Here is a 12757-nt window from a genome sequence, read left to right as displayed (position 1 = left end):
CCTTTAACCTTGAAAAGTTTCTTAATTCCTTCTTGTTTTATATGGCCTTGACATTTTTTAACAGTATAGGCCAGTCAGTTTGGGTTTGTCTTCTGTTTTTTTCATAATTTGATTCAATTTAATCACTTTTGGCAGAAATGTTGCTGTGCTGTTCCTATTGTGTTCCACATATCAGGAGATATACAGTATCAGTATGTTACGTTATTGTTGATGTTAGCTTTTATTGTTTGGTTAACATGTCCACCATGTTTCTTCAATGTAAAGATAATTTTTAACTTTATGTGGAGAAATATTTTGAGACCTCTACTATAAAAGAGCTTTCCCTTCTCCCTCATTTTTTTTCAATTATTTATTTATATTAGTATGAATTCTTGTATTCCTATTTTATTCAAAGGATTATATTTTGTGATTATCATTACTTGGCTCGACATGCAAATTGTCCTTGACACGGCCAGTGGGGATTCTTTCCAAGCTAGCCTGTGTGCCCTTTTAATCTATCTTCGTGCCCTTTTTAAAAATTTTTGAACATGCTCTTATTGTCTGATACAACAAATTGTTCAAAGCTCATCTTGGATTTTTCTTGTCCAGTTATTTTTTCAAGGAGCCCTTGTTCCTTTTAGTGCAGAATAGTATTTAGAAATTAACACATGGGCATTAGGTATGCTTTTTGGTATTTGCATAGAAAATACACACACACAGGACTTTTGGCTAAGATGGAGGCGTAGGTAGATATACTGTGCCTCCTCGCCCAACCAAAAGAAGGACAACAACGAATTTAAAAGCAAAAAACCAACCAGAACAGAAATAAAATTGAACCATGTGGAAGTTCAACAACCAAGGAATTGAAGAAGAAACATTCATCCAGACAAGCAGGAGGAATGGTGACGGGCAACCAGGGTGGAGAGGACTCATGGCAAGGTGGTGGCTGGAGGATGGGGGTGGACAAGGTGGCAGCTGATGGAGCGGTGGTCCCACATTTGCGTGCAGATAAACCGGGAGGAACAACTGGGGACCGAGGCAGACCACGCAACCCAGGGTTCCAGCATGGGAAATAAAGCCTCAAAACCTCTGACTGGAAAAACCTGTGGGGGTTGTGGCAATGGGAGAAACTCCTGGCCTCACAGGAAAGTTCATTGGAGAGACCCACAGGGTCCTAGAAGTACAGAAACCCGCCCACCCAAGAATTAGCCCAATTAGAAGGGCCTAATTTGCTTGTGAGTAGTGGCAGAGTGACTGAAAGCGGGCAGAGAGCTGAGCAAGTAGCATTATTCCCTCTCGGGCCTCTCCCCCACATACAGTGTCACAATGCAGCGACTGGGTTGCCCTGCCCTGGTGAACACCTATGCTCTACCCCTTACTACACAACAGGTGTACCAAGACAAAAAAAAAATGGCCCAAATGAAAGAACAGATCAAAGTTCCAGAAAGAATACAACTAAGCAACAAAGAAATAGCCAGTCTGTCAGATGCACAGTTCAAAACACTGGTAATCAGGATGCTCACAGAATTGGTTGAGTATGGTTGCAGAATAGAAGAAAAAGTAAAAGGTATAAAAAGTGAAGTAAAGAGAACCAACAGTGAAGGGAAGCAAACTGGGACTCAAATCAATGGTTTGGACTAGAAGGGAGAAATAAACATTCAACCACAACAGAATGAAGAAACAAAATTTCAAAAAATATGAGGGGAGGCTTAGGAACCTCCAGGACAACTTTAAATGTTTCAACATCTGAATCATAGGAGTACCAGAAGGAGAAGAGGAAGAGGAAGAAATTGAAAATTTATTTGAAAAAAATAACAACAGAGGAGTTTCCCAGTCCGGCGAAGGAACTAGGCTTCCAGGAAGTCCAGGAAGCTCAGAGTCCCAAAGAAGTTGGACCCTAGGAAGCACACGCCAAGGCACATCATAATTATATTACCCAAGATTAAAGATAAAGAGAATTTTAAAAGCAGCAAGAGAAAAGCAGAGAGTTACCTACAAAGGAATTCCCATAAGTCTATCAGCTGATTTTGCAAAAGAAACCTTACAGGCAAGAAGGGGCTGGAAAGAAGTATTCAAAGACAGGAAAGACAAGGACCTGCAACCTAGATTATTCTATCCAGCAAAGCTCTCATTTAGAATGGAAGGGAAGATAAAGTGCTTCCCAGATAAGGTCAAGTTAAAGGAGTTCATCATCACCAAGCCCTTATTATATGAAATGTTAAAGGGACTTATCTAAGGAAAAGATGATGATAAAAAATGTGAACAGTAAAATGACAACAAATTCACAACTACTAAAAACGGGACCTAAAAAAACACAAAACTAAGCAAACAACAGAAACAAAAGAATCACAGAAATGGAGATCACGTTGAGGATTATCAGCTGGCAGGGGGAAGGGACAAATGGAGGAAAAGATACAAGGAATAAGTAGCATACATGGTAGGTAAAAAATAGATAGGGGGAGGTTAAGAATAGTATAGGAAATGTAGAAGCAAAGAACTTATATGTACGACTAATGGACTTGAACTAGGGTGGGGGTTGTTGCAGGTGGGAGGGGGTTTACAGGTGGAGGGGAATAAGGGGGGAAAATGGGGCAACTGTAGTAGCATAATCAATAAAATACATTAAAAAAAAGAAAATACACACATACATAAGCACACATCTCTCTACATTAAAAAATATTTCTTTATGTTAAATACCAAGAGATCACATTTTTTTCCTTTACAGTTTAATATGACAAGGTTTTTATTTTACTTTCCATATTTATAATTCCCTTCTTCCACAGTGAGAAACTTGATCCCATTTTACTCAATGTGTTTACTTATTTGCTCAGTTCCCAATGTATATAATGAATCTTCTGGCTGAACCAGCTCATTACATTGACTCACTCCCAGCTGTTCACATGGGGTGAAAGTTTGGCCCAATTAAGGGAAAGGGAATAGGAATTGATCTAATGTAAAACTTCCTCAGTGAGAAGTTAATGTCTCTGAACTTCAGTTTCTTCCATCTTTTGAAAATAGTGGTAATGGGGTAGAGGAGAATAATACCAATTTTAAACAACAATGGAGAGGATAAAAGAAGATGCCTGGAAATCCTTTGTAAATTATACACTTGAAATAGTGGTTTTGTCTTTATATATATATATATATATATATATATGATGTCAGTTAACTTGTATACAAAAAGATGTTACTGTTGATATTTTAAAATAACTTCGTTTTAAGACATTAAATTCTGAAACTATAATGTGCTTTTAAAGTTTTCATTTATTCAAATATATTTTAAGTGTAAGAGCTTTAATATTGAATAATTGAGTTGTTGATGGAATATTTGATATATTATCACATGACCAGGGAGATTTTAGAATTTGAAATATTATCAAGTAAGGTGTCATCTGTAATTATCAAATATTGTGTGGTATTTTTTTTCTTTAAGCTAACAGAGCTGTTTGGGAAGAAATGGTGAATGCTTGCTGGTGTGGTCTACTTGCTGCTCTCTCACTCCTTCTTGATGCCAGGTATTAAGTCTTTATAAGTTTTATTTTGCATGTCACAATTAAAACAACCCACTAAAATGGTTTACCTAAATTTTCCCTAAGAATTATTTTCTAATTTTAGTGTTTTATTTGTATATATTATTCTTCTTTGTATTCTTTTAAAAGATCTTATTTATTTTTAAAAAGAAGGGAAGGGAGGGAGAAAGAGAGGAAGAGAAATATCTATCAGTCACCTCTCGCATGCCCACAACCAGGGTCACAGCCCACAACCCAGGCATGTTCCCTGACAGGAATTGAACCTACAACCTTTCACTTTGCTGTATGACACCCAACCCACTGAGCCACACCAGTCAGGGCTATTCTTGTCTCCCATCCCATTCTTGCCCTGCTCCCTACCAGAACTATTGTGACTATTTTAATGGAAAATACAACCCTAAAATTATTTCAAGCCTTACTGCTGCTTTATAGTTACGATAATTAGTAATTCGATTTCTTTGATGTTTTTCTTCAAAATCTCAGAACTCACTGATTTTAAAATGCTTGATATTTTTAATTTTGACCTATATATTAGTTAAAATTCTTCTTTCAAGTATATTGATTTTGACAATTATTAATAGATATTCTTGAAATTTCACTGAATACCTAATTCCACATAATGCTTGTCCTATAATTAAAAATATATTAATCATATTACATAAAATACTTTATTTTTTTCAGCACAGATGAAGCTGCTACTGAGAATATTTTAAAAGCTGAACTGACTATGGCTGCTCTTTGTGGAAGACTGGGTCTAGTAACTTCAAGAGATGCCTTTATAACTGCGATATGCAAAGGTTCCCTGCCTCCCCATTATGCTCTTACAGTATTGAATACCACCACTGCAGCCACACTTTCCAACAAATGTAAGTCTTCAGTTTACTCTAAGTTCTGAGTTCTCAGACCCTGTTCATCTAGTCGAGGGGTATATAGCATAGAGAAAAAATTATAGAAATTCTGAGTCCAAGCCTCTGCTTTTCTACTCACAGACTCTGTGACCTCTGTGAGAAGTTAATGTCCCTGAACTTCAACTTCTTCCATCTTTTTAAAATAGTGGAAATGAGGGTAGGGGAGAATAATACCAATTTTAAATAATAATTGAGAGGAGCCCTGGTTGGTGTGGCTCAGTGGATTGAGTGCCAGCCTGCGAAACCAAAGGATCACCAGATGGATTCCCAGTCCAGGGCACATGCCTGAGTCGTGGGCCAGGTCCCTGGTAGGGAGTGCACAAGAGTCAGCCACACATTGATGTTTCTCTCCTCTTTCTCCCTTCCTTCCCCTCTCTCTAAAAATAAATAAATAAAATCTTCCAAAAAAAATAATTGGGAGGATAAAAGAAGATGTCTGGCAATCCTTTGTAAATTATAACATATGCTTGAAATAGTGGTTTGTAGAACAGTAATGTTTGCAGCCACTTAGATTAAGTTGATATTCAGAAAATTCTTTTCTTGTGGGATACTTTCAAACCATTTGTTTTACATTTTTAATTTATTTTTTATGTATAGCTGCTGCCTAAATAACAAAACCCCAGATCCAGGTGTCTTGTTAGTAGAAAATATTAAACAGAGTGAAATAAAAAATATCAATAAAATATACATAAACATTTTATATGCACATAAAATATATCTTTAGGATTATATTGATTCATGGAAAGAAAAAAGTCATATACTTCTTTGCCACATAGTATCTTCACATAAATTTATGGGAATATCATCAGGTGTGAAAAGTGATTGCTAATTGGAGTTTGTAAGACTGTCTTTTGTAAGATTGTGTGTGTGATGTTTTGAAAGTTTTCCATCTCCTACCTTATCGATAGAGTTTTTTTGTTAACTGTATGGAAAAGGAAACTCAATTTTTAAATACTTTAAATAAGAACATGAAGGTTTACATTTCTTTTTCCATATTCAATTCTACCTGAACCATCCTAGTTTTTACACACTGTTGGGGGCTTTAGGGTGGGGGCCCTGAGATTTTTCTTTGCCATATTGATAGGGGGGTTGAGGTTTTTCTTTGCAGTGTTATTGCCTTAGGAATCACCAGTGATCTTTGTTGCCAGCTGTGTGAAGAAACTATGTTCTCCAGGTATTCCAAAGGGATCCCTGTCCCTGTTCTGCCTTCCCTAGGAATCTGAAGAATCAAATTCATAAAAAGTACAACAAATTAATTTGCTTTTAACCTGGGAGCCTGATTTATTTACGTATTTATTTATTATTTCACAACACTCCTGGGGTTTCCATAAGTATTGTTATTTTGGCATCAGGGCATTGAACTGAAATGAAAAGATTTGTTGCTTGAGTAGAAGAGAACCCTGGGATGTTAATATGGTATTAGTTTGTTAATTTTCAGGATTTGGGTAAATGTTGAGACTCTGTTCGAAGCTAAAGAAAGAAAACTTTAGATTACAAAAACAGCTGTTGACACTTAACATTTATTTCTATACAGATGTGAATGTATACATTTGAGAATTACTCTGAAAATTAGAAAATACAGAGGATACATTTGACCCAAACTGCTACTCTCTTGCATCAGGCCAATATTATACAGTTATCTGTTATATTTAGAGTAGTCCCTTACAATTTGCAGATACTGGTCTATGACCAAGTTCATTATATACTTTTTACTTTGTTACATGCAATATAAATTTATTTCAACATGATCATTCAGTTTTTATACTGAAAGTGTGAATTTTGGTCTCTAACTGAAAAGTTTACTGAGAATACATGTTTAAAGTAGTGTCCTAATTCTAAGTGCTTTTAAAGAAGTCTACGAAAATTTTATTGTTAAAGTTACGTAGAAAATTACTTAATATTTGCCTAATTTGTCTTTGTTTCTGCACTTCCTGAGTTTTAAAAATGTTTGCATATAGGTAATTAAGTGTCATAGTTTAACTTAGTTTAATCAAGTTAGTATCTTAAAATAAAACATTACTTTGAATGCAACATAAAAAGTATTTTTAAATTATTTTGGTATTCTTTTCTGTTGTAGCATATTCCATTCAGGGCCAAAATGTTATGATGATAAGTCCATCAAGTGAATCTCACCAGCAAGTTGTGGCCGTGGGTCAACCCCTAGCAGTCCAGCCTCAAGGAACAGTAATGGTAAAGTACTTGCTCTTTTCTTGGTTACCAATTAACTTTCAGGGAAACTTTTGTACCTTTTTTGGTATGTTTGCCAAAATTTATACTTATTTACCTTCTTTAACCTGGGTGTTATCTTTAGAAAAAATTAGATGAATGTGCAATTGACATTATCATAACCATCAAAAATAACAACCAACTTGAAGTAAATGAATTTGTTCTATAGAAAACCATCTAAACCTATTTTCTTAATATTTTTAGTTTTTATTTTTAACAGTTTGAATATGTTAATGCTTCTTTATAAACTTTTAATTTTGAAGAGTGCATAACAGTTCTATCTTTTTAAAATATAGTTAACTTCCAAGAATATCCAGTGTATGAGGACTTTACTTAACTTGGCACACTGTCATGGCGCTGTTCTTGGAACATCATGGCAACTTGTCTTGGCAACTCTACAGGTACGTTGTAATCTCTGGGTCAGAGGTCAGTATTCTCTTTCTATCTAAGAGCTAACAATAAACTAAGCAGTGCCCATTGGTACTTTGAACAGGCTGAAGGAATAGGCAGTAAATATGAAAAAAGAGAAGTTGGAAAGGAAAGCAGACATGGCTTATATTGTATGAAATAATGGAATACTTCTCGAAATGGCCTAAGTTTTATTGCTTATGCTTGATGTAATAAGTATTTTATAGGTATATTAATTGCTGATTTAAATTTAGTTTTTAGAAGCCTAGTACTGTTTTTAATTTTAGTTATGAAAAGTTACTACTGGGTTTTAATTTTAGTTATTAGGATTTTTGTGTTTATATATTACTTTGTTTTGATTTTTTTCAGCATCTTGTATGGATTCTGGGATTAAAGCCTAGTAGTGGTGGTGCCTTGAAACCTGGGAGAGCTGTAGAAGGACCCAGTACTGTAAGTTCTAGTCATTTGTACTTAATTAGCGCTTCCCAAAATGTTTATATATTACATTTAATTTTATTCTTCTCTTAGGTTCTAACAACAGCAGTGATGACAGATTTACCAGTGATTTCCAACATCCTTTCAAGATTGTTTGAAAGCTCACAGTAAGAATCAGGGTTTTAAATTGGTAGAAACATTATTAAGGTGTATATTTTGATCAGAATGACTTATTTTATTTTTTATTTCAGATACCTTGATGATGTATCATTGCATCATTTAATAAATGCACTTTGCTCCTTATCCCTAGAAGCAATGGATATGGCCTATGGAAATAATAAGGTATGATATTCTACCTTTTTGTTTTAAATATGGTACATTATTTATTATAAATAAGGTGTATACTCATTATGGTGTCAGTGCCTTACTAGTGGGACATTAGTAAATAATACCTTGTAGGCTAACCCTACTCTGTTGAGTTTTTATCATTTATGATTGTTATTTGTTGAGGGAGTAGTGAAGAGAACATGATTTGGCTTATGATATGTCCCAGTATGTACAGGATGAGGCAGAAGGAGGCTTATAGTTCTTCATATGGAAAGTAATAATAGAAAAATAAACTGTGTTTCGCGTGCTTCTTAATTATAATTTTGTCCAGTCCTTATTTATAATTCTGTATACTATGGTTTGTCATTGTGGCTCATGTAACTCATTTAAAGATTAGCCAATAGGGTCTTATTAAGGCAGTGTTTTATAGCACACAGCTAAAGAATTATATAGACATCCAGGTGTTTGAAAATATGTATTAGAGTTTACTCCAGATTAAGGCAGAGATACTATAAAATATAGTGAAGTAATAAGTTCCTTGTTATCCTTAATAATTCCGTATCTTTAAGATTAATTCTTAAAACAAAAGTAAAATATTTTTAATATCTTAAACTATTTTAATGAAATCTTAGCCAGTTTATATGATGATGTCTTAAGAATTTATGCATTCACTCAACAAGTACAGTGCTTACTATGTACATGACACTGCTAGAAAATATAAGATTTCTACTTTCAAAGAGCATGTGAATTACTTGGCTCATGCTTAAGTGGCAGTTAAGGTGGTACAACAGTCCAAATAAATAGTATAGTATTAAGTGATGTAGCACTAATTCTCTGAATCCTTATTACCATTTTAGACATTTTTGGTACACATTTCTACTAAAATGAATTAAGATTTGTTAAGATGAATTGGAGCCAGACATTGAAAGAATGGTAGGATTTAGATAGGCAGGATAGGGCAGTGTCATGGAAAATCAAAACAGAAAAGTGTTACAAGAAGTCAACATCAGCCCTGACTGGGTCACTTGGTTGGTTGGGGCATCATCCCAATATGCCGGGATTGTGAGATTGATCCCAAGTCAGGGCATGCACAAGAATCAACCAATGAATGTATAAGTATGTGGAACAACAGTTGGTGTTTCTCTCTCTCTCTTTCTCTCTCTCTCACTCTCACTCTCTCTTTCACTCAGTCTCTCCACCTGGCCCAGCTTTCTCTGTCTCTGAAATCAATTTTCAAAAACCTTTAAAAAAGAGTTAAGATCAATGAGTACTGAAAAAAATATGAGATTTGATTATTATTAGTTTATTGTTAACCTAGAGTGGTAGGAATAGGTGTGATATTTCAGAGATCCTTGGAGAGAACAAATGGTGAGAAAATGGACGCTGGAATAGAGATGACTTCTGTGAGAATGTGTCCACATCTCTGCATTTTAGGCTTTAGTTTTGCAAAATAGAGTGCTAATTATTGAATGGAAATAAAAATATTCAAGTATCAACTTTATAAAAATGTTTTTTGATGGAGGCATAAGAGAATTTACTATTCAACTGTGCTTTCTATAAAAATTATAAATACACAGATGCTCAAATAAATAGAAACTTCCCCATTTTTCTACATTTTTAAAAGTTTATCAGTATCAGCTGTTTGAGTAAGTTAAATATTATGGGTAGTAAAGATGTATATATTTAGCTGTGGCTTTAAAGTGACCAGTCATCTCATTTTGGTCCTTATTTCAGGAATTTATGCTAATGTATTGAGGAAGTAGCTGATGGTAAAGCCTATAAATTCTTTTAGAAGGCGGTGATGTTGATTATACTTGTGCAGGCATATTACCATGCTCATAACAGTAACAAAAATAACAAAGCAAAAGGAATAAAGCATAATATGTAATAATAAGGCAAAATAATAATTTGTTTACTATATGTCAGACACTAACTTACATTGTTGTTTAATTGTTTAAGATAACTCTGTAACTTGTCTTAATCATGTTCTCTTACTGAACTCTGTAAGGTTCAGTAGTTGTATCTGTATTTTATGGATGAAGTAGCTTAAGTAATTTGCCTGAGATCACCTATTTTGTAATTGGTGAAGCTGAATTTGAACCCACATATGTCTCATTCCAGAGCTCCATTCTCAACCACTTCACTCATGGCTGTAACTGCTGTGTGCATCAAAGTCAGCTATGGGATTTTTTTTTTTAAATGCAAATGTCAGGGCCACATTATAGGCTTCCTGAGTAAGGATCTTTGACTATAAGGCCTAGACACCTACACATTCTTTTAAATGAGAGAGGGAGAGGGAGAATGCACTTGCAAGCTCTTTTATATCTCTTCTAAGGACACTAATCCTGTTGCATCAGGGTTTCATTCTTATGACCTCACTTCATGTTAATTATCTCCTTATAGGCTCTATCTCCAGATACCATAACATTGGGCATCAGAGTTTCAACATAGCAGTTTTAGGGGCACAGATTTCAGCCCATAGCAGAATTCTTCTAGTCCGAAGACTAGCCATTCTCTGTATCTGGTATAATTTTTGAATTTACTTTTTCCTCACTAAAGCAGCCTCTTTCCAACAAATTTTCCAATTAGGAGCTATTCTGGATACTTAAGGGTGGATAGAAAGATTTGTCTCATGATAACTGAGGTTTTGTTATATTTATTGCTAACTTCATACTAGCTAATCATACATTAATTATAGTCATGCTCTTTAGTGTATTCTCAGTTTTACTTACCCAAATTTTTCTCCTAACGTTAAAATGAAATATGTTTTCTCTCTAGGAACCATCTCTTTTTGCTGTTGCTAAATTGTTAGAAACTGGTCTAGTTAACATGCACCGAATAGAAATTCTATGGAGACCTCTAACTGGCCATCTACTTGAGGTAACCTCTTTTTAAAAATTATTATATATTGCCCTGGCTGGTATAGCTCAGTGGGTTGAGCGTGGGCTGAAAACTAAAGGGTTGCTGGTTTGATTCCCAGTCAGGGCACACGCCTGGGTTGCAGGCCAGGTCCCCAGTGGGGGCCACATAAGAGGCAACCACACACTGATGTTTCTCTCCCTCTCTTTCTCCCTCCCTTCCCCTCTCTCTAAAAAAATAATAATACATAAATAAATAATAAATAAGTAAATATTACATATTTTTTAAGAATAAAGACATAAACAATGAATGAGTCTGGATAACCATACGAAAATCAGAATTAACTTTTTTCCTGTACTTGTGTCTATATATTTTATCAGGGACTAAATGAAGTTCATTGCCTTGTAAAGGAATAGGTTCCTTTTCTTTTTGTCTGAAAATGGGCCATATAGCAATGAAATCTCTGCAGTCTCCTTCAGCTGTTAACTTGAGATCCCTTTTATTTTATAATCTTTCACTAACCTCATTATCAGTTAGTTCTGAAATTTCAAGGTAGTAAACGCTGCTCCTTTACAGCCTTTCATATGATTATAAGATAGATCTTCTACAAAGGGAAAAATCTGTGTAGTATCACTAATGATAGATAACAACAGGATATTTTATCTGGATTTGTATTTTCTTGTATTCAGGTTAGGGTGATTCTTAATAATTAGCTGCTTAATAACATCTCCTTCTGTCAGTATACATGTGTATGTGCAGTTTAGGTTTAGGATGCTGTGATCATTTTATATTAGTTTACTAACCAAAGAAAGGTATTATTCTTAATAAGAAAAACAAATGTACCCATGCTTTTCCTTTTTTTCCATTTTATTGGGATTACTTTTATGAGCTATTAAAGGACATATGCATATTTCTTTATTATGGACATTCTCAATAGGCAAAAAAATATGTTTTTCAAATTGTAGCACATTATTTATGAGGGTGGTCCTAATTAGGGATATAAGTATCTGCTTCTTTTGTTTACTCTGATGACATCATTTACTTTTATGAATTCTTCTATTTTTTGTGACTTGTTTAGTTTCATCTTTTATCTTCTGTCTCTCTATTGCTTCCTCTTGCCTATTATTCAGAAGGTAAGCTTACTTATATTCTGGATATAATATTTTCTTCAACTGTTATTGGTGAATATTTGATGTAATGTTTTAAATGTGAAGGAATAAAAAATATATTGTTTTCACTTTTCTTTTCACAAATTAATGTGGGAGCTTAAATATACATATTATATATTTAATTTTTTGGTCAATGTATTTACCTTTAGGTCTGCCAGCATCCAAATTCTCGAATGAGAGAATGGGGAGCAGAAGCTTTAACTTCACTTATTAAAGCAGGATTAACATTTAACCATGAACCTCCACTTTCACAAAACCAGGTAGAAAAAATCTTTTTTAAAAAGAATATATAATGTGAAATCATCTTTTTCCATATGTAATTTTTTTCTTTATCAAATGGCTGATATTCTAAAAGTAGGCTTTGTTACTTAATAATCTATTATTATATGTAAGCTATGCAGCCCTTGTGGAAGGTTAATATGTCTAATTTGGCAGGGGGGTTACAGTTTTCTAAAACTGTAAAAACTTTCTTGTTTATGATATTGAACTAAGTTAATAAGCTACCTATACTGGTCTCCTAGTCTAGAAGTTCCAGTGCTCAGGCCTCATTTTGGTGCCCTACATTATTATTCTTTTCCTTTGTTCATTACCTGTCTCTGATTTTTTTTCTTTCTCATTACTCTTGCATGGGGAGAAAACAAGTGGCAAAGGAGGCAAACACAGTGAAATAGATCTTTATTTTTCAGTAATTCCAGAAAAGTTATTTTATACTTTCAGCATTTACATTAGTCTTGAGTCCTTTGTCCTGACTTACCTAATCATTCACATATATCTTACACAGCTTTTCAAAAATACACCAAAGTTTTGTTGTTTGAAGATTGATTAGGAATGAGGCATTTAATAACTATTCCCATTGCCCTCATTAGCTTACTGTATTGTAATTGCATTCTACCACTTTACTCATCAAATACTTATT

General features: G+C 34.3%; 1 protein-coding gene across 5 annotated transcripts in view; it reads left to right on the top strand.

The window, feature by feature from the left end:
- MON2 (MON2 homolog, regulator of endosome-to-Golgi trafficking) overlaps positions 1-12757 on the top strand; it is a 113304-nt gene that overhangs the window by 53736 nt on the left and 46811 nt on the right. For 3 of the 5 annotated variants that reach the window (XM_045829175.1, XM_045829173.1, XM_045829177.1), the window contains 10 exons: positions 3413-3494; positions 4191-4375; positions 6495-6607; positions 6940-7044; positions 7421-7501; positions 7580-7653; positions 7738-7828; positions 10592-10693; positions 11803-11805; positions 11991-12101. In XM_045829175.1, the coding sequence (XP_045685131.1) occupies positions 3413-3494; positions 4191-4375; positions 6495-6607; positions 6940-7044; positions 7421-7501; positions 7580-7653; positions 7738-7828; positions 10592-10693; positions 11803-11805; positions 11991-12101 (947 nt within the window). The remainder of the gene's footprint in view (positions 1-3412; positions 3495-4190; positions 4376-6494; positions 6608-6939; positions 7045-7420; positions 7502-7579; positions 7654-7737; positions 7829-10591; positions 10694-11802; positions 11806-11990; positions 12102-12757) is intronic. The other 2 variants (XM_045829176.1, XM_045829174.1) reach the window with 1 other exon arrangement.

The sequence above is a fragment of the Phyllostomus hastatus genome, unplaced genomic scaffold, assembly GCF_019186645.2.
Source record: "Phyllostomus hastatus isolate PE091 unplaced genomic scaffold, TTU_PhHast_1.1 phas_scaffold_93, whole genome shotgun sequence".
Taxonomy (NCBI): Eukaryota; Metazoa; Chordata; class Mammalia; order Chiroptera; family Phyllostomidae; genus Phyllostomus; species Phyllostomus hastatus.
Note: the sequence above shows the minus strand (reverse complement) of the source record. Positions and strands in the feature narration are given on the sequence as shown.